Consider the following 22,752-nt stretch of genomic DNA (forward strand, 5'->3'; position numbering starts at 1 on the left):
GGAACAAATTTTATTACATTTCACTTGCGTTCATTTGATTCTAAATTTCCAACGAGCTTCGATCGTCCGAATATTTGCATCAGTTTTAAAATTACTAATCTAACCTAATTCCTCAATTTGACTCCAACTGAAAAGATTAAAGCATTCGAAAAAGAAACTCCAATTGAAAATAAGAAAAAGCAACAAAACTTCCCTAAATCTAGAAAAAGATTTAAAAGAAACTTCAGACGTGTGTGATACATAAACAACATGTTAATTTTTGCTAATAACTGTGGCTTATATAAAATAAAAATAAAATAGATACAATAAAAAAAATACTTTAAAATATAATATCACTTGATACAATATAAATTTAGAATGCACATTTTTATCCTATTTTTCTCCTAGCACGAGATAATATTTTCGTGAACTTTCCCTAATATATCGATAAACCTTCCACTTCTTGCAAAATGTAAGACGAGTATAGCGAAGTTTTACAAAATTTTGAGATTTCAGGTCTCTCCAATACCTTTACACTCTACATACCTTTTCTAACTTATAAAATAATTAGAATTAGTACTATGACTTCGTCTTGATAAAATATTTTCTTCTCTTCTCCCCTCCTCAGAGCAAAACTCGACAATGTTTACAAGCTTACAAGCGAGCATACCTACCAAAAATAACGAGATGGCGGTTGTAAAATTGAAAGTTTCTAGAATCGAATGGAAATTTCGCAAGGTTGGTGAAAACTTGGCGGCTTTGCGTTAACCTGGCGAGGATCTGTTACGCCTCATTTGCAAGTTTCGATAGTGAAGTTTAATGGACAGGATGTTCCAAACTTTATTTACACGCGTACGATGACGGGATGCGTTTGAAATTTCCTTTCCTTCCGTTATTTCCTTCGCGAACTTTTACGCCTCTCCCCAAAATTTATCGCAATTAGTCTAAATAGAATCGTATGCATGTTTGATTAGCGTCGAATTTATAGCTGACGACGACAGAGGAGGATCGTGAATTTAATTAACAAGCGACATTAATTGTGCAACACCGTTCGAAATTCTTGCCTGTTCGAATACTTTGAAAATGATGCGATTTAATATCGTTAATGGCACGCGATCTCCAGATTCTTGACATTCTCATTCGACGAACGTGTTTGTTGAAATTCGTGTCTACATTCTAAAAATTGTTCTTTCGTCATTCATTTTTTAAAAGAATTATCAATCGTGGCTTCACAATAATCAATTTTCGACGAAGAAGCGCACTGATTTTTCATTTGACGACGAATCAAACGATTTTACAATTTGATAACAACGACGATTAAATCGTTAGAGAATTTTCATCGGTGCAATAAGAGCAGATTGTTCCTATCTTTTATTTGCCCATTCAAAATAGATGCACACGTTTTACAATGGCTGATAATTCGTCGGATTCAACGTTCTGTTTATGATCGAGCCTCGATAGACACGAAACGCTCGGCCCTTTTCTTCAACCCTGGAAACGAAATCGTCATCTTTGTTAATCTCCTTATCTCTTTCTACTCGCTTTTTACTTGTTTAAAAGTTCGCTTCTGCAACAATTTTACATAACGAGTCTTGGACAAATATTTCGCATTTACTTCCACACGCTGTTAACATTGGTTTGTTGACACGCGCGTATCTGCGAGTAAATAACGTTACACGTTTCGAGGTCCGACAGAATACGTTCTTCGATTCCCTTTAATTTCGTTACTATTTATCCCGATAATTCATTGTAATATTTGTATCGACAAACAATTCTCTGAATTGTATTTTTCGAAAAAAGAAATATTTTACATATCGTCGAAAATATGATACACGAACGTGATTATAAACGTGATTCGCGCGGAATAAAGATACGCTTCGTTTTATGAAATACGTATAAAGGGATGTTAATGTGTTTAACGACTAAATATTTACGTTACAATAAACCCGCGATAATGTTATGAAACAAATTATGGAAATAAAAGCAGCGATGTTGTTTGATCTTGGGTCGGCTAGTGAAGTTATAGATCGCGATAAATCCTCTTCTGTGTAGCCGTCCACCGACCTAATTTCACACTACGTAATCGAGCTTTCCATTCACCTCGGTTAATGGAAAATTATATTGACAGAGGCGCACCTACGAACGTCGAATCTAGGATGCGGATCTTTCCCGTTGGAATTACACATCGATTAGCTTTCGCTCTATTTTCTCGATCCTCGAAATCCGCTGCCATTTCGATTTTCAATCATTGGTGAAGAGAATTGAAAGTTTTCGACATCGTAAGAATTTTTATTCGCTCGTTAATAAATACACGTAAGGAAAAGAGATGAAAATTTTTTTTATCCCTTTTAATTCTCACTTCAAAATAAAATTTATTTTAGTGTTTGAGCACATAAAATTTTGAATTTTATAGTATTAATTAAATTAATAAATTGGATATTAGTTAATCTATAACATTTAAATTGCATTTAAAAATTAATCAAATTTATTATATCTAAAATTTATTATTTAAAATAAAAGTAACATGTCTGATAAAAGAAATATTTTGATAAAGTATACATAAACATAATCACTTCAAAAAAATCTCCTGCGATTATGAAACGAATTATTCATAAACCAAAATTTCAAGATCATTAATTCTCTCGTTCGTTTAAAACACGAAACGTTTCTCATAGGAATTATGACGTTTTCCTCGATTATCAATTTCTTCTTCTTAGGAAAGGTGTGGAAAAATTGCTCGAGATTCAATGGTCGAGAGATCGTTCGATTAATTCTTCGTGGGCGATTAAAAAGCGATCAGAGATCGCGGGAACTTGGAAAGGTCGGGGCGAAAGCTCGTTATCGATCACGAGTGGGGTTGGCGTGCCGTGTTGTTGTTAAGGGTGTTTATCACCTACACGGTTCTTCAGGGTCGGCATATTTGTGTCAAGAACTCGGCTGCTGGAAAAACTGGACGAACGAAACGAAGTGTTCCAGCCTTCAAACTCTCGTTTTCTATTATTATTCGTGGATCGAATACATTTGAACTTAATCTTCTTTAACATAAGTTTCTGTTAAATGAGTAGTTTTCTTCTAAATTCGATTCGATTCTGGGAGAAGAATTCTTTATATCCATCGACGATTGTTGGAAACAGATGTGGATATTGACTTTATTGAAGCAAGTATCATCGATATTGAATTAATAAAATATATATAATTTACGACATCAACGCACAGCGGTTCTTTGTTCAAACTCCTGGTGCGTCTCCCACATCGAACTCAAACTTTCACTGATATAATAAACTGGATGGGCAGGTGGAGAGGGATTTTAATTTAATCGACAGGAACATTTTTTATCCGCGGAGGAAATATCGATTTAATTGTAATTGGAGGTGAAATAACGGCGAAAACAAGGCCGATACAAACAGGGATACGATAATTCTCGTTTCGTTCCACGAGGCAGCGGATACTAATGGATTCTCCTGGCGCGGTTGTGTGCATTGATTACATTAGCATCGGGGCAAGTAAGTGGATTGGATCTAATAAACCCAGTGGTGGATACATGATCTTAAAGCTAGGTTTTCGAAACGATCTTGCAATTATTTTCGACCTGAAAGTGAAAATTCCAATTCGAATAATTGGTAAACAAATTCTTTTTTATTGAAAAGCATGCCTCTTCTCTGATCCTGAATAGGAGACTCACCTCTCGTTGCGGAAAATTTCAATTAAGAAAAATTCCTCCGCGCGAGTTTCCTTTAAAAAGTATACCTCCTTTCTTAATTTCGAGTAGAAGACTCACCTCTTGTTACGTTCCACGTAATATCGACGGGAATGCCTTCGAGGGCGATGCCTGCGTTTGTCCAAGTGAGACGCGTGGCCGATAGACGCGCTCTCCTTCGAATTTCGCCTCGAATCCCGATTGTCCCTCACGGAGGAGTCCCTCCTCGATCCATCCTTTTGATTCTCCTGCTCCTGCGACCTGACCAGCATCCATACGAAGAACAAGAAGGCGATCATCGTCGCGTCTTCGATCATCGCGGCTCGTCCATCGTGCACACCGATCGTTCACCGTCCTCCCACTTGCTTCGAATCGAACAAACACTCGCGTAATTTTCCCTCTTCATCCTTCCTTTTCCTCGATGCTGTTCATTCCTTCTTTCGAGAGAAAGAAAATGGTTCATTTGAACAGCCGGTTGAGCAATTTTTGAATTTCGCTCTTTTCTTTTTTAATGTATAATTCGAATTCGTGCAAATTTTCTTTCTTTCTTACGTGGAGGATTCTAAGATTCTTCTTCTATCGAAGAATAGTTGTACGAATGAAGTAAATGATGCTGTTCGTTCTTTCTTTCTGTTTGAACAGTTTCTTCTCATGGAAGATTATAATTTAAACGAATGAACGATTAAACGATTTCAAAAAAAAGAAAATGGTTCAGAAATTGTTCTGTTTGAACAGTTTCTTCTCATGGAAGATTCTAAGATTCTTCTTCTATCGAAGAATAATTGTACGAATGAATTAAATGCTGTTCGTTCTTTCTTTCAGTTTGAACAGTTTCTTCTCATGGAAGATTATAAGATTCTTTTTCTATCGAAGAATAATTTAAACGAATAAACGATTAAAGAGAACGATTTCAAGAGAAAGAAAATGGTTCAGAAATTGTTCTGTTTGAACAGCTTCGTCGAGCAATTTTTGAATTTCGAATTTTTCTTTAATATATAATTGGGATTCGTGAAAACGATTTTCTTTCTTTCTCATGGAAGATTATAAGATTTTTCTTCTATCGAAGAATAATTTAAACGAATGAACGATTAAGGAGAACGATTTCAAGAGAAAGAAAATGGTTCAGAAATTGTTCTGTTTGAAGCAATTTTTAAATTTCGCTTTTTTTTAAATATATAATTGGATTCGTGGAAAAGATTTTCTTTCTTTCTTACGTGGAGGATTCTAAGATTCTTCTTCTATCGAAGAATAGTTGTACGAATGAAGTAAACGATGCTGTTCGTTCTTTCTTTCAGTTTGAACAGTTTCTTCTCATGGAAGATTATAATTTAAACGAATGAACGATTAAACGATTTCAAAAAAAAGAAAATGGTTCAGAAATTGTTCTGTTTGAACAGTTTCTTCTCATGGAAGATTCTAAGATTCTTCTTCTATCGAAGAATAGTTGTACGAATGAATTAAATGCTATTCGTTCTTTCTTTCTGTTTGAACAGTTTCTTTTCATGAAAGATTCTAAGATTCTTCTTCTATCGAAGAATAATTTAAACGAATGAACGATTAAAGAGAACGATTTCAAGAGAAAGAAAATGGTTCAGAAATTGTTCTGTTTGAACAGCTTCGTCGAGCAATTTTTGAATTTCGAATTTTTCTTTAATATATAATTGGGATTCGTGAAAACGATTTTCTTTCTTTCTCATGGAAGATTCTAAGATTCTTCTTCTATCGAAGAATAATTTAAACGAATGAACGATTAAGGAGAACGATTTCAAGAGAAAGAAAATGGTTCAGAAATTGTTCTGTTTGAACAGTTTCTTCTCATGGAAGATTCTAAGATTCTTCTTCTATCGAAGAATAATTTAAACGAATGAACGATTAAGGAGAACGATTTCAAGAGAAAGAAAATGGTTCAGAAATTGTTCTGTTTGAAGCAATTTTTGAACTTCGCTTTTTTTTAAATATATAATTGGATTCGTGGAAAGGATTTTCTTTCTTTCTTACATGGAAGATTCTAAGATTCTTCTTCTATCGAAGAATAATTTGTACGAATGAACGATTAAGATAAGAAATCGATAAGTAACGGACGAGGCAGAGTGGATGAAATTTATGGAAGGTATAGAAAGAACGAGTTTCACAATTTATTCCTAGTGTTTGCCCCCGACAAACTCATATCGAACTATTTTCCCTCCATTCGATTCTCGTTGGTTGGCAAATGTTTGCCCTGTGACATCGGTTTCGCCTTTACAGAAATTCTTCTCCCATCGGATCTTTCCCCTCCAATTCCAATCGTTCAAATTCCGTTTCTCTCTCGAAATATTTTTTACCTTTCTTATTTAATCATAAAACATCTTTTTTTCCAATTCTTTTGTCAATGATGTAAAGTAAGAAATAAAATAAACCGTAATTATCATCTCTAAGAGAAATTAACTCTGTAATCTTTATTATTAAAATAAATTCAAATGTACTAATTGATTAATTACGAAACGAAATTGTGCAACGGGAGAAGAGAAGCGATCGTTCCTCGAATCCAAGAGGAAGAGGAAAAATGTATCTTCCAAATAATTGAGCGAGACGCAAGAGCAGTCCTGCGAGATTTTTAATGAATTTTTATTATGAGACCAGCTTTTATCGAGTATGCTAATTAAACAAATCCTCGTCGTTCTCCCTGTCGTTATCTCGTGTCGCAATATCGTTCAATTCGTTGCCAAAATTTTATCTGTGAATATTTTTTCGAATGACACAATTCTTTGGAATGGATGCGAATGATGGAAGAGGAGAAGAAAATTTAAGAATAAATGTAACAAGAAATTATAGAAAGAAGAATTGTAAAATAACGTCGAATGTTTCGTTCGAAAGGAAACATTCGTGGAAAATAAAGGAAACGGCGGCTAAGAGAATCAGGACAGAGGCTGGGGACACTGGATCGACAACTTGATAACGCGAGATTCATTATTCGTCGGATTTAGGACAAGAGTCGTTCAACGTTATTCAAGAACAATATTTATTGTCCGATGGCTGACGACGGCAACGTATATCCACGTTCGAGATTTGCATCCTTTTTCTTCTTTTTCTTTTCTTTTCTTTTTTTTTCTGTTCATTGAAAAAAAAGGTAGAGAATCGCCTTTGTCCAGTTTGTCGTGTTTCAAAAAGTTAAGCCGACGAGATAGTTGTTTCGTGGCATTGATTTTGAGGTAATAACGATACAGTTATAACGCAGTGGTGATGCAGAAACTATCCTATTAGAAACTAATAACATAGAAATGCGAATTAGAACAGTGAAGACTGTACAAATCGAACGAACGAATTAAAATTTGCAAAGTTGCAACGAGGTATAAAAGAGAAAATATAAAAAAGGCACAAATAAAATAACGGAAACAATCGAAATTATGCCAAATAAAAAAGTAGAAAATTGTATACCAAAATAGTAAAATTATAATAAAGCAACGTAGAAATGCAATGGTGAAGTTGTGGAGAATGGAATATAGAATACGTGGTGAAGTTGCAGAATAGAAGAGAATAGGGTATAGAATATGAAATACATGGCAGAGTTACATAGGAAAGAATAGAATATATAGAATGGAGTTACACGGAATAGAAAAGAACAAAGTATAGAATGCAGCATAGAATGGAATAACAAGAGAATAGAGTATAGAATATGGAATACATGGCAGAGTTACAAAACATAGGAAAGAATAGAATACAGAATGGAGTTACACGGAATAGAAGGGAACAAAGTATAAAATGCAGTAATGGAATAACATGCCAGAGGATCGCAAGTACAAGTAATGAGTTGAATTAAATCGAATTCTGTGAAAATCAAGGCTCGAATAAAATCACTTTCCCTTCTCGAAATCATCGAGTAAGATTTTCACCTATACGAGAAATAAATTGAAGAATAGAGGAGATGGGAATATCGAATCTCGTTATATTCGTGATCGCAGAATAGGAATATCGTGATATTTCTCCAGTATTAATATTAATAAGACGCCTAAGAGCAAGCATCTAACTCCCTGAACGAGGTCGATTGTATGGTCTAGATACGGTTCCTAATGATCTTTGGCTCTTTGAGAACGTAATCTCGACAAAGAAGAACAATATAAGCGAAACAAGATGTTCGTCCAACTATTAACTAGCCTGTTTAGCGCAAAAGTCAAGTAACTTGACTTGGAGCATAATATGCAATAACTTTACCGCAAGCTTCGTATAAATCAAGTTTATGATCATAGGAGTCAATTTACGTAAATTGAAGTCATTCGAATCTAATCGTATTACTATTTTCATTACAAATCAATTTAATCTTACATTTACTCGCGAATCAATTTATTCGACAAATGGTTCTACAATTATTCAACAATTTCCACGTGGTTATTTTCGAATTTGAAGACAATTCTTTCGAATAATAAAATTAGCAATTGTACAAACTATTTTTATTACAAGTCAATTTAATCTTATATTTATCTACGAATCAATTTATTCGAATGGTTCTACAATTATTCAAGTATTTTCGAATTTGAAGACAATTCTTCTTTCAAATATTAAAATTGTACAAACTATTTTTATTACAAGTCAATTTAATCTTATATTTATCTACGAATCAATTTATTCGAATGGTTCTACAATTATTCAATTTAAAGTTTACTCGAATTGAAGATAATTCTTCTTTTAAATAATAAAATTGTATAAATTATTTTTATTATAAGTCAATTTAATCTCATATTTATTCGCGAATCAATTTACTCAAATGGTTCTACAATTATTCAACAATTTCCACGTGGTTATTTTCGAATTTGAAGACAATTCTTTCGAATAATAAAATTAGCAATTGTACAAACTATTTTTATTACAAGTCAATTTAATCTTATATTTATCTACGAATCAATTTATTCGAATGGTTCTACAATTATTCAAGTATTTTCGAATTTGAAGACAATTCTTCTTTCAAATATTAAAATTGTACAAACTATTTTTATTACAATTTAATCTCATCTTTATTCAATTTAAAGTTTACTCGAATTGAAGATAATTCTTGTTTCAAATAATAAAATTATACAAACTATTTTTATTACAATTTAATCTCATATTTATTCAACTTGAAGTTTACTCGAATTTGAAAAAAATTCTTCTTTTAAATAATAAAATTGTATAAATTATTTTTATTATAAGTCAATTTAATCTCATATTTATTCGCGAATCAATTTACTCAAATGGTTCTACAGTTATTCAACAATTTTCACATGGTTATTTTCGAATTTGAAGACAATTCTTCTTTCAAATTAATAAAATTGTACAAACTATTTTTATTACAATTTAATCTCACATTTATTCAACTTGAAGTTTACTCGACTTTAAATAAACCGAATGGATAATTAAGAAACAACGAATTCTTCTTTCGAATGATAAAATTTTGAATTTGGAATAGAAAGAAAAAAAAGATATTAGCAATTACACAAGAGAAGAAAGAAGCAAATACGATCGATTCCTCGTAACCTAGTTATTTTGAAATTTTTCCTATAAATGGAATACCAGATCCCTAATGTCAACCAGTCCCGTCCCAAAGAACAAAGAGCATCAATCTTCCACTCTAAGAAATACCACCAAGCTTCTCGTTCGATTCTCATTCTTCCTTTATTCAATCCACGATAACAATTGACGTCGATCAGTTGTCGGCGATTAAAATCGCGTGCAGAACACGGTTCTTTTAAATTGGCCCCGCAATCAGCCAACATCCTTCTTTGTTCCGAAGCTGACTCGATCGCTAAATATTGACCGTAAGTATCTGTGCAAGCGGCGCGTAATCTCGTGACGTCACAATCTTCGAACAGAATTCCACAGAATCTCGAACAAGTATTAATATTTGTAAACCACTCGCGAGGGATTTTCATTTTTCTGAACGTTTCGTCGTTCACCATGGAATAGCAGAAAAATTTAGGAAACTTTACGACTAGAAATAATGAAAATTTTTTTTCCTTTTTCAAAATTCATCAAATTCATCAACAATAATAATCACTTCAACTCGTCGATTATCCTTTCACCATTTGGAATTTGCAACTATTTATAAAAGAGGGAGGGACGAATTAATCGATCCCATCGCTCGCGAGATGATTCCAAGAAAGTATAAGGCGAAGTCAAATAAGTTTAAATTCCTAAAAAAAAAAAAAAAATCCATCAGAAACTCTTCTCTATCGACAACTTCAATTTTATCGCGTCACGAGTCACGGCTCTTCTCATACAAAATTCATTCCCAACAACGCTCCAACTTGGCAACGCACACACTTATGACTAAACTACGATTCGCTTTAAAAAAAAAAAAAAAAAAGGAAAGTAGCAGAAACGAGGAGCTCGACACCCCCTCCCCCTCGAAAATGAATTCGACGCGTAGAAATAGAAGAAGAGTGGTCAATTGCTACATTGGATTTTTCAATGGAATCCTTCTCCGTGTCCCGCGCGATCGATGGAATCCATTACGAGAATTGAAATTCCACGCTCAACAAGTAGAGGCTCCGTCTAGCGTGGAAGTCTATCGCCAGGCGTTCTCTCGATTCGCAGCTCGGATTATCGATTCCCGCTCGATCGATCTGGTTACCGTCCATGGAAGAATGGAATGAACTGGGACAATGGGGAGAAAAGGGGAAAAATGAAACGGCGGGTGTTCAAAGATCCTTCTAATTTACGGCCCCGGAAAATGGAAATGGAGTCGAGCAATAATTGGATTCATCGAACGCGGATTCATCATCCGTGTGCAAATTTTTGAGAATTAGATTAAACGCGTTATAATTTTACGATCTTCGTGGAATCTTAAGAGTACATATTTGTACCGTTTCTAAATTTTTCCGAAATACGAGGAATATTTTTAATCGATGATTCCCTTCGCGACAAATTGTACCAAGATTTTATAAAATCTTCGATCGATTCCAATTTCAATTGGATTTTTTTCTTTTCTTCTCAAGAATCAAAAGCCATCTCGTTTTCTTCAACATTCGAAAGGTTGCAAGTTGAATAATCAGTTTCGTTCTTGAACAAGAATCGACGACACTCGAAAGGGGAATTCTTACTCTTCGCATTCGCACGATGTCGTAGTTTATTACAATTTATTAAAACAAAATAATATCGTAATAAATAATCATCGAGGACCGTATATGAGAACGTTACTCTCCAGCCAAGCCATTGCGTCAACAATCGCGAATTCGTCTCTCTGTCCAATATGAGTGTAACCGGCTCCGCACCGCCGTTGAATTTTCAATGAACTTAACGAGCGTTTGATGGAACGAGCAGCTCGTGACCACGACCTTCCTCTCCCGTTCACGTGAACCGTACTCGAGCGAAATTAACGCGAGCCTGATAAACATCTGATCAAACATTCGCGGAACTGTCAATACGCTTGCAAATTTGCGGGGAGGGGGAATGAGGGCTCGCCAATCAGTGACGATTATACTCGTGGAAGACAAGGTAAGTAATTTTCCCTTTGCTTCCAACTTTTCCACAAATTCATTTCGATATATTTTTCTTTTTTTACATCGAAAATTCGTAAAAATATTTCACGACGAGAATATCAAAATTTCGACGAAACATTTCCATTCCGTTCCGATTCCTTCGCACTTATTTACGTTTCGAAAATTGATATATTTATTTTTCATCGTCAAAAGTTTCGTGCGATCGAGAGAATCATCGAATTATTTTTATCTTATTACTATTGTAATTGAAATTTACGGGTATTGATTGAATATTAAAGTAAAAGTAGAAGAAAGAAAGAAAGAAAGAAAAAGATATGTACGATTGAAAAATAATTCGAAATCTTTCCACTCCACTCGAAGTAACTCCGTACTTCAACCTATACAGAGACGAATTATCAGAGTAAATATCGAAGCTCGAAAAAGAGGAGCTTTTTTCACAATATCACACTTGTTCTCACGAACAGAGACTTAACGATATCCGCACAACACTGTCCGAAGCCCCTCGTTGTTCCAATATTCACTCATACTCGCGTACTAAATATATATATATATATTCTTTATTCACGAACCACCTCCTAGAATACACATATTATCTGCTAAGGATCGAATGCAAACAAAGAAAAGAATCGCTCTCGAAAGTTGCTCTGAACTGAACGGGATCTGAAAGAGGGAGGGAGAAAGAAAAAAGTTCACGCGATGCGCGCAGCGTATGAGCGAAGAACGAAGAGAGAGAGAAAGAAAGAGGGAGAGAGAGAGAGAGGAGCGCGACCGTCACGACCGCACCAACACGTGAATCGAGGCGAACTAAGGCGCGCACGACACGCGTTCACGATCACGCGACGCGAGGCGCCGCGACGCAACCTTCGGCGCAGCCGGGCCTCTTGTTGCACGCCGGAAACGCCGGGCTTATCTCTCTCTCTCTCGAGAGAGAGAAAGAGAGCTGCTTCGACTTCCCTTTCCGCCGATCGATCGATCCAACGTTCGTTAATCTCGTGCAATTTATCCGTCTCGTTACATACAAGTTTCGAAAGCTTGAAGAAATGTGAGTTTTGAGGGTATTCGTGGTAATCACGTTATTTCTAATTCTTTTGTAAATTGATTTAATTTTATCTGTTACGAGTTTATTACGCGTTGCTCGCAAATTGGACGAGAGATGCGAAGGATATTCGTGTAAAATGTCGCGTTATCGCGGTATCATTAACGTTTAATAACGTGATAATATTAACAATTTCTTGACGATCGTTCTCGTTCGTTGAATTATTTTCAACGATAATGAGTTTCGATGTAAAAAGAATCGGCAGAGAGAAATCGGGATGGTAAATCAATTATTTGAGATTAGAGTCCCGTTTCGCAAAAATATTATACCTACGATAAATAAAATCGCAACAAATCTTCCTCGTCCTCCAATTCTCCTTTTTATACCGTTATAAATTTTATCATCGAGATAACTCCATTGTTCCTACGTTGTTGTTATTATTCACCGTGTTATTATTATTATCTTCCAACATCGATTCGTCACTTTCCATCCCAACTGCCACCACTTTTATCACCATCCTCATTCACCATTCTCAAACGCTTCTTCTCCATCCTTTAAACTCCCCGACGAAGATTCGTTTATCGCCACGCGCGGCGCACACCGCTCGCATTTTCCAGGACCCACCATCTCGCTTCGAGAAGAAAAACACTCGAATATTAGCGTCGAAAAAATTCAATCGATCGACGCATGAACAGCGTTTTCGCGTCTCTCGCCTATTTCGCCCAAACGGAACGAAAGTAGTAAGTGGATCGATCTGCGTTTCGAGCCGCTGTCGACGCGCGAGGACAAACTAAGAGGCGGCTCGAGGCGGAACTGGTGAAAATCCGTGAGCGGGAGCGAGAAGGAAAGAAATCGATTGTCTTGCGATATCTTCGCGCGCTTTAAATGCGAGCCGCCACTGGCGTGCCAACCGCTTCGAGAACCCGCGGCTTCTTGTTCTTCGAGCCTCGACCGATCCTCGAATCGTTCGTAAGAGCGTTCGAAGCGACGAAAATTTCGAAAATATCGATCTCGACTCGCGTAGATTGGGCGTTTCAGATTCATCGAAAGGTCGAAAGGAAAGCAGATGGAAGATGAAATTGGATCGGTCGATTTAGATTTTCCTCGAGGTTGGGGGATAATGAAGAGATCGTTGCTGGAAGTTTTTACGATTTTTAGAGCGCGAGTCGGTTGTTGGAACGTGTTACGTAACGAGGTGACATTTAGTATGGCGCCATGTGGCACAATGGATTAGCGGCAGTTAACAACAGCACGTTACAGCCGTGCAACAGTGTGTCGTGCGTGTGTGTTTGATTAGTTACTTGTTTGTCGGTTTTAACTTCGTCGAATGGGAATCCACATTGTTGCGAAAAATTTCATCGTCCATCGACGTAAGGAATATTTAACATCGTGGCGAATTCGAATTGGCACGGTTGGAACTTTGCTCGTTACTCTCGTTTCGAATAACAACTTCGACAATTATTCCTGGCCGTAATATCGATTTACGAGCATCTTTAGAACATGGCAACGGCTACAAATCTCTCGATAAATTGTATTTTTACGTTTCGCGACACGGAAGAAATGGAAAAATCGATAATTTTAAACCGGTTCTCTGTCGTTTTCTATTTTATTATTATTATTATTATTTTACATTCTCCGTTTCGGTCCAATTTCTCATCTTACCTATCGTCGATATTTTATTCGTCCAATAAATTGATTAAACCCAAATCGCAAATTTAGTCGAACAGTTCACTTTTCTCAAACCCGCTCAAACTAACCTCAACGTTCAACGTTGGTGAATGCTTCGAGATATATATTTTTTTTGCAATTTTGCAATTCTGATTCTTTTTTTCGTCAGTCACACGATATCACGCTTTTGGTAATTTTTTTTTTTTAATATCATAACATAAATCGAAAAATCAACTTTTCGAAAATTCGAAAGTTTACAGTTTCGAGTGCTAGATTCGTTTCCTAAAAAGTAGAAAAAAAATTCTCACCACCGACTTACGTAAACGCTTAACGACCACGTGGCAGCGATTAAGCATCTAATACAATTGCAATCACCACTTACCTGAAACATAAAAACGAACGTGTAATTAGTATCTTATCTTATGAATATCAATTCGTGTGTATTTCATTTGTCAGTGCGCGTCAAATGACGAAAATAAATCTTTAACCTTCTTTTTTTTTCTTCTTTGCGAAAAGCCACTTTGTATAAAATAATAAAAAAACGCATACACACGAGTTTCTTGCGTTATCATCGCTATTAATGATAATTATGATAATTTCGTATGCGCGAAAAACGTATTTCACGTAACGAACAGATTTATTTTATTCCACAGAACGGTAAAAGAATCGTGGAACGTAAATCATCCAGAGTTTTATAAATAACACTTTTGCATATATTAGCGAGTTGCATTCATTTGTTTCGTTCTCGTTTCTCGTCGAGGCATCCTTTGTCGTTGAATTTGTATAAATACGAAAGCATTGTATTTTTATAAATAACGTACACGTGTATAACTTTCTAATATTTATTATTATTATTATTATTATTATTATTTTTTGGGCAAGTAACGACAATTCTGGTAAAAGGAATTCGTTTCGACCAAGTATAGCAAGAAATTTCCGTACATCGGTTGCTCGAGGAGGGGAAATTAAATGTCAATAGCGGCGAAAGTGTTCATTATTACGTGAAATCGCGTGACCAATGTAAACAAACGAGCTAACACTTGTGCGTTAATCAAGCAATAAATGCCTCGCACATGAACGACACAAAGTAGTCGATTTGAAAGTGCTATAACTCGCCACGTAAGGCGAATGAATCGAATATTTGAATATATTCGAATAGCAATGCCTTTTTTATCAAATATTCATGCGTGGAATTTAAAATAATCGAATAAATTGCGAAAAATCGTCATGTAGCTTCACGTCACGAATTATCATTTCATTCCATGTGGAATACCTCGATATCATCGATAACTTGTAATATATATATATATATATGCAACGTTCTGCGTGTATGATACAAGCGTAATGTAACACGTGCTATGTAAACACGTGTACATGTCGAAGCAATATTTGAATAATAATATTTTAATGAAGGGAAATTGTGTGTCTCGCGATCAACGTCATACAACGCTGACCGCGTCTTCCATTTTTCATTGTGCGGTAATTTAAAGTGTTTTGCGCGATACAGTGTATAAATTGGTGTCACTTATTAATGGATAAATCGATAGTTGTCAACTATCGAGTGAATCATTTTCTTGCTTAACAATATTTCTTGAGCAAACTTCGATTGGGAGCGATGGTTTGTGAGAAAAAATTAATTACGAAGAAAACAGAGTTTCTTTTTAATTTTTATTTATATAAGGGAAATTTTAATTGCAATTACATCATGAAATATTTTTCATGATAGGCTTGTTGTACAATTTCTGACAGAAATTTTCGTTATGAGGGATTCGATTCGATGGAAGGAAAAAAAATTCTTTTTTTTTTTTCTTTTTAAGAAAAGAAGCTTTATTATGGATGCGATTTCTCCAGAGAACGGTGTATTATTGAAGAAGAGACTACAATGGTGTCCCATAGTGATAGGGAACCAGGGAACAAAGCAGTGCGACCTACATTCTCTACACGCGAAACGATAAATCATGAGTTTCAACTTTGAAACAGTTTCGTTCTTCTCTCTTTTTTTTTGCGAATGAAATATCGATATCGCGATAAGAATTTTTTCACGAAATGCAAATAGAAAAATATAAAAATATTTTGAACAAATAGAAGAAAATTAATCGTTGTAGGATATTTTGAAAACAAAATATCGTTTATAAACAAGGAATCGGGAAAAATTTTGGTGAGAAAATAAAATCGAAAAGTGAGAAACAAGTTTTTTTTAAGAAAGGAATAAAAAAAAGAGATAAACATTTATAAAAAGTTTTTATAAACGAAGTATGTACTCCATCGATAAAAAATTATATCGAATATACTAGAATGATAAAGTAGGAGACTCAGTAATCGATAAGGTAGATTTCTATGACAACATATATTCTTAGAGCACGATACTTTTTTATATTGAATAATTATTTTATGTAAAATTAAAATAATTATTAATATATTTAAATGTAAAAAAAAACATTTTGAAAAAATATATTTATTGAACGTTGGAAATTTGAAAATATTTTAAATGAAAAATTAATATATAAAAGTATTTAAGTTTAATAATATGAAATACATATTATATGAAAATTGGAAGAAAATCTTTAGATCAAAGATTATTGATGATTAAGATTATTATCATGTACACATAATTATGATCTTAGAAATATATATATAAATATATAAATTAATCGATAGAATTTATAAATTCGACATTCGAGAAATGAACCATTTTTACATATACAAAAAATCTTTTTCAAAATTTCAGTCCGTCTTAATATCGAAATAATGTCACTCCAGTAAACACAGAATCTAGCGCCATCTACCAACATTCTTTATACTAACTTCCTACTAAAAATTTCAGTCACTAACCACTGTTTCTTACAAGAAAAAATCGTCGACTAATCAATCTAAACTCTATCGTCAATATATCATCTCAACAATTTATTTTTTTCCTTTCCTAAATATATCATATTGAAAACTAAACAAATTAAGTTAGAAAAATACATACTGTCAAGAAAAATAAACTAGTAATTTTGTTACAAAATTAGTAATCTTTATAAAGTTTTGAAGTGAATATCACTCAATCAGTTTTAATTTATACCGTATTTCTATAGCATGATAGATACTAAACGATATTTAAAGTTTTTTGGTAGAAAGAAATAAACCAAACACCATTAATTCATATAGCTAAGCATCTGACTATATTCCAGTGAAACAAAAATTTAGAGAATCGTCGATAATTTATTAATGACAAAAAAATTTCGTCGATTATGGCAAATAAAGAAGAATTTCTAATTCGGAGATTCTATTTACATTTTTCTTACGAAAGAATGAAAAAATTTCTTAAATCATATTAATTAAAACCTTATAACGAAATCTAAAATTTTTGCATACTTATGCCACTATATCTTAAACCATATTCTCCAAAAAAAAAATCACTGCCAATTAATTGTAACTCCTTTTCTCGATCTCTCTCTTCGATCAATTTGCATTAACGTGCCACGGCACGTTCCATTTTTCTGATATGCACCCGGCCAGCCTGTGAAGAGAAGTCAACGCTACAAGCTGACGTATGGAAAAAAGAGGAGAAAAGAAAAATGAAAAAAGAAAGCGAGGCACAAGTCGGGGGTTAAGTGTTCGAAACACTGGCTGCCTTCTACGAGATGACAAGGAGGAGTTGCGGGGAGGGGCGCTGCAGAGATTGCCCGATACGCACCTGGCCACGCGCATTTCAGGGCATCGGTGACGTCAAACCTCGAGAGGTGGAGGTTGTTGATTACGTCACTGGCCCCAGCCAGCCACAGCATCGATCAGTTCGACCGGTGGTGGGGGCAGAGGCTGAGTTGGCGTGGTAGGGACGCGTGGTGGGGGTAGGGAGTCGAGGAAAAGTCACTAATAGCCGGCTCCCGCGGTCTATTAATTAAATTTTTGATTAGTCGACGATATTTCAACCTCCTCTTTCATCCTATCACTCTCTTAGTCTCACCTTTTCTTCCGTTCTTTTCATTCTCTCTCTCACTCTTTATTTCTATTTCTTTCGTTCCCTTTGTGCGTTTGATCGTTTTTTGCCTTTGATTTTACGTGTTTTCGAGTGGAGGAGATTTTTCGTGGAATTGCAGTTGCCAGGCGAGACTAGATCTTTGTTAACGAAGTAATTATCTTCTTGCTGGAGAAGTAAACATTGGCATTGATATCACGATATAGGTAAAAATGGATCGATTTATTCCGATTCTCTTCTCGTGAGATTTCAGTAAAAAAAAAAAGTGCAAAATTTTGCGACATTTCATTTGAGATATTGCCTCTCTTGATACAATTCTTGATTCTTGGTCGAATATATTCGAAAATTTCTCGATAATATAGGAATATAAATCCTGAGAGCACGAATATTTTTGAAAATTCGGCCAAGTTATGAAATTCTATAGTGCATCTCGTATATTTCTCAATCTAGCTGACACGTTGTGCTGACTACAAAGAATACACGAAACGTTATTATATTTTTCGCTTTCTGGAGTTAAAATATACGACATGTTCTATCTCCTATAATGGAATCTTTCAGAAGGGAATCTTGGAAATTCTTTCAGATTTCTCGGAACAATATTCAAACGTTCGATTTCTTTCCCTGTAAATGATAATCAATCAGGAAGAGTTTGTTGATGAACAGTCGTTCATCAATCGAGAAAAATCTACTTCGATGAATAAAGGAGTGGAAGGATCCTCTTCTCGCAACAATGTCTCTTTTATTCACTTTTCTTCTTTCTACACCAACCGAATCTCGTTCGCAAAATTCGCAGCCGGAGAAGCCTCAACTTTTAACGAGTCTCACCACGATACAATTGTTCGTTGACCTTGCGAGCCATTTCAAACTTTGCACTATTATTAACCGAGGTAAAAGAGTGGAGATAAAATTTCATATTTTACGTACAGTTGTCAACCAAGTAAGTAACGATGCAACTATTTAACTTTTCAAATTAATAATTTCATAACAACATAACAACGACGTTCCACAATTTTTTGAGCTTTAAAATTTGATTTTAAATTTTGTTCGTTCGAACAACGCTCAGAAAGAAATATTGACAATATCGTGTCGATTTTTTGGATTTTTTATGTACAATTGATGAAGCGTTCGACCAGTTTTGTCTTATACTACTTTTCTGCGTTCTAAAAGATCGAGTCTGATCAATATTGACTCATTCTACTGGCAATCTTCCTTACAAAATAAAATTGCATGAAATCTCGCGATGAAACGGAATATTTGATTAGGCAAATCTTAAGAAATTCTCACGAATTATTTAACAGGACTTCGCTACACGAAATGCATAATGTTCCCGTTTAATTCAATGAATTTACAACTCTTAGATTTCTCAGATTTAGTGTCTCCTTTGGGTCGTGTTTATAACGTTGACATTTAATTTTCAAATATCACGCCGTTCATCATGTTCTCCGCGACATAATTCAGAAAAACGTTGAACGGTGAACAAAATGGCAGCCAAGAAAAATGCACATTCAACATTGCTTTCCCTTCGCGTGTCCCCTGGCTTAATAAAAACTGATGTAAACCGGAGTCGAAGTCTTTTTTCCCTCGCTTCCAGTAGCACTATCCCGGCATATAAGACAGGTAAAAAAATTGTAAACCAACGGACAGCAATTCTGCAAAAATTACAATGTTAAATTTTGCGTTCGAAATCGATTAAAAAGTAACAAAAAATTAACTTCCCTCTACGTATTCTTCAAGATGCACTAAAGTCGAAGAGAAATGCAAGAATATACTGAAGTTTAAGAATTATAACGTTAAATTTTGCGTTCGAAATCGATTAAAAAGTATTCTTCAAGATGCACTAAAGTCGAAGAGAAATGCAAGAATATTGGATTTTAAGAATTAAAACGTTAAATTTTGCGTTCGAAATCGATTAAAAAGTAACAAAAAATTAATTTCCTTCTATGTATTCTTCAAGATGCACTAAAATCGAAGAGAAATGCAAGAATATACTAGATTTTAAGAATTATAACGTTAAATTTTGCGTTCGAAATCGATTAAAAAGTAACAAAAAATTAACTTCCTTCTACGTATTCTTCAAGATGCACTAAAGTCGAAGAGAAATGCAAGAATATACCGGAGTTTAAGAATTATAACGTTAAATTTTGCGTTCGAAATCGATTAAAAAGTATTCTTCAAGATGCACTAAAGTCGAAGAGAAATGCAAGAGTATTGGATTTTAAGAATTACAACGTTAAATTTTTCGTTCGAAATCGATTAAGAAGTAGCAAATATTGTCTGAATTTTTTTTTTAACTTTCCTATCTCTACACATTCTTCAAGATGTACTAGGGTCGAAGAGAAATGCAAGAATACACCTGGTCTTCGTTAATCCCGTTGCTTAATTAATTTTGCTGCAAGCATGTCAAGAGATAAACTCGACGGCCCACAAAAAGTTGGAAAACACAACGATGTTGGAGAGGAAACGTTGTACCCCTATTTAAATCGCGCGTAACAATTGATCTTCTAACCGAACCCACACTCTATTCATCCTCGAAGACATTTCCAACAGCGTAAATCGGTTTTTCTTTCTAATTTACATTTTGAGACGTGGCAATATTTCACTCACCGTTTCGCGAGCGAAATATCTATCATGGAAAATATCGAATTTTTAATATCCTTGAAAACATTTATTTTCCTCCCTTCCTTCTGAGTTGGAATTTCAGCTTTGGAAACGTTAAAAAACGTTTGAAGTCGAATTTTTCTTTTAATACCAAATTTCCAACTTTTAAAAATTTCTCTTTTATCCTTTGGAAAATGTAGAGATAGAAAATTTTCTATTTTAAGCATTGCTAAGATTCCTCGTTACGTACACGTTTAAATGAATTTTAAAAATATGAATTTTTCAAAAGAAGTTCATGCACGGTGGTAAAGGGCGTAACGAGATGTAAATCTAATCTTCCGAATTGCTCCTAATTTTTCCAAAATAAGAAATTTTACGTTTTTAATGAAATTTATATCTCGACGACGACTCTCAAAATTTAATTCTCGTTTGCAACGTCATTAAAAATTGTCAGTTTAAAATAATTCTTGTCTCATTAGTATCAAAAGTGAACAACTGTGTAAATCAAAATTCAGAGAGAAACGTTAATTAATTAATTAATTAATCAATCAATCAGAAAATCCCGCCGTTTTTTATCAAAATTTTTCCTCGTTTAAATTAAATCTTATACAACATTTATGAATATGAAAAATCCAATTCGCACGAAAAAAGACCTTTAAGTTTGAGTAAAAGAATAGCCAATCCGACGAATTGAGAAAAATTTAGAATCTTTGTGATTTAAAAAAAAAAAGAAGAGAGAGATTATAAAAAAGAGATTACAGATTGTGAATCTCATTTTCAGTTTGAAAGAGAAAACTAAAGAGATCTTCGTTAATTGAATTTAATCTCAACTCTGTTACATCCCTGTACACCTTGATGGAAGAAAAATAGTGGAGAAAATTATCTTTAAAAGAAAGAAATATTTTCTTCAAGTTATGGAAGCTCGATATAGAAACTCCATACTTAAATTAAAAGCAATATGAGAATCTAAAATACGTTTGATTCACGCGTTATTATTCCCTATATATATATTCATATATTTTTCTAGTAAGTAATAAAAATATAAAATATTCAAACTTTTAACAAAGGGATTAAAATTTCAAAATAAATAAATTAAAAAAAAAAGAGGTAAACACGAATCCTTTATGTTTTCGTTAATCACTGAGTGTAATGAATAAAATTCTATTAAACGTGATATTGCAATTTTATTAATCATTCTAAATACAAAAATAAAAAAACAAAAAAGAAAAAGAATTCGATGGAGATGTAATTGCGTCTCTATCTACGTATTCTCTCGTTCTACTCCTTTCTCTATTCACCTCTTTTGGGGGGAAAGAAGAAAAAGTGTCAAGGTCAAGATAACACACAAACGTTGAACAATATTTAAAGATAACGCAACTTAATGAATTATGCAATAATAAAGAGGGAAAAATTCAATAGGAGAAATAGTTGCTTGTGCTGCTTCACGACGTTTGCACTGTCTTATTCCACTTGTTATATTCGCAGGTTAGAGGAAAATGTCAAGGTCAACAGGATAAATTAGTACCCTAGATTACTGTTCACTTATGAGTATTTTAACAGTATCCACTACGATTTACCAACCGTCTTTTCTCCCTCTTTCTTCTTCTTCTCATTATCCTCGAATACAACTAAGAAGAGATTTTTGAATTTGAAAAAAAAGGAGAAGAAGAAAAAAGACGTTTAAACTATTCGAGTAAATTTTTCGCGTTCCAACACCTTTCTCGGTTCACAAAGGAGGGACGATTGGCTTTCCAGCGTGAAAAGCCACGAGGCAGCCGAGTAATTTTCACCGAAAGGAAACAAATTTTAAGAAAACGTTAGAAGAACTATTCTTAGTTTCTTGGTTTCTTAGCTAATTGGACCTTACAGTTTGAAGAAAATTTTCGTAAAGATATACGATTAAACTACTTTTAAACCATCTCTGACACGATGATGTCAGAAAGGTAACGTTTAACGTTTTTATATATTAGTCGATTAGAATATTTCCAATGAATGAAAAATAAAGAAGAGGAAAAACAGAAAACGAGCGATCGAATTTCCCATTTTTTTTTAACCTTAGTTCCTATTTCTTTCTTTTTCTATGGAATACTTGATATCTCAAATCCTCCTATGAAAAGTGTATAGTATACAAGAAAATATTTAGAAGAAAAAGTTTTATAATACATTTCTTTTTTCATAAGAAGAAATCGAAAAAATCGAAGTTTAATATAAACGATTTCTCTTCCAATATCGAAATAATATACATGGAATATGGAAGGTGGCCCGGAATTCATGACAAAATTCACGAGAATCGAAGGATCTCGCGATATTCTGGTCACGAATATCATGTTCCTCTCTAACGAAGCATCGCGACTTCAGGAAATAA

The 22,752-nt window shown here is 34.2% G+C and overlaps 1 protein-coding gene across 38 annotated transcripts in view; it reads right to left on the reverse strand.

Annotated features, from left to right (window-relative positions):
• Positions 1-22,752, reverse strand: part of LOC108001532 (cAMP-specific 3',5'-cyclic phosphodiesterase) — a 319,149-nt gene that overhangs the window by 83,672 nt on the left and 212,725 nt on the right. For 2 of the 38 annotated variants that reach the window (XM_062078799.1, XM_062078791.1), the window contains exon 1: positions 3,758-4,463. The exons of 26 other annotated variants lie outside the window; for them this stretch is intronic. In XM_062078799.1, the coding sequence (XP_061934783.1) occupies positions 3,758-3,993 (236 nt within the window). In that variant the 5' untranslated portion in view covers positions 3,994-4,463. Of the gene's footprint in view, positions 1-3,757; positions 4,464-11,444; positions 12,051-22,752 lie in introns of those variants that run through there. 10 more of the 38 variants (XM_062078797.1, XM_062078795.1, XM_062078793.1 and 7 more) reach the window with 10 other exon arrangements.

The sequence above is a fragment of the Apis cerana genome, linkage group LG8, assembly GCF_029169275.1.
Source record: "Apis cerana isolate GH-2021 linkage group LG8, AcerK_1.0, whole genome shotgun sequence".
NCBI classification, from domain to species: domain Eukaryota; kingdom Metazoa; phylum Arthropoda; class Insecta; order Hymenoptera; family Apidae; genus Apis; species Apis cerana.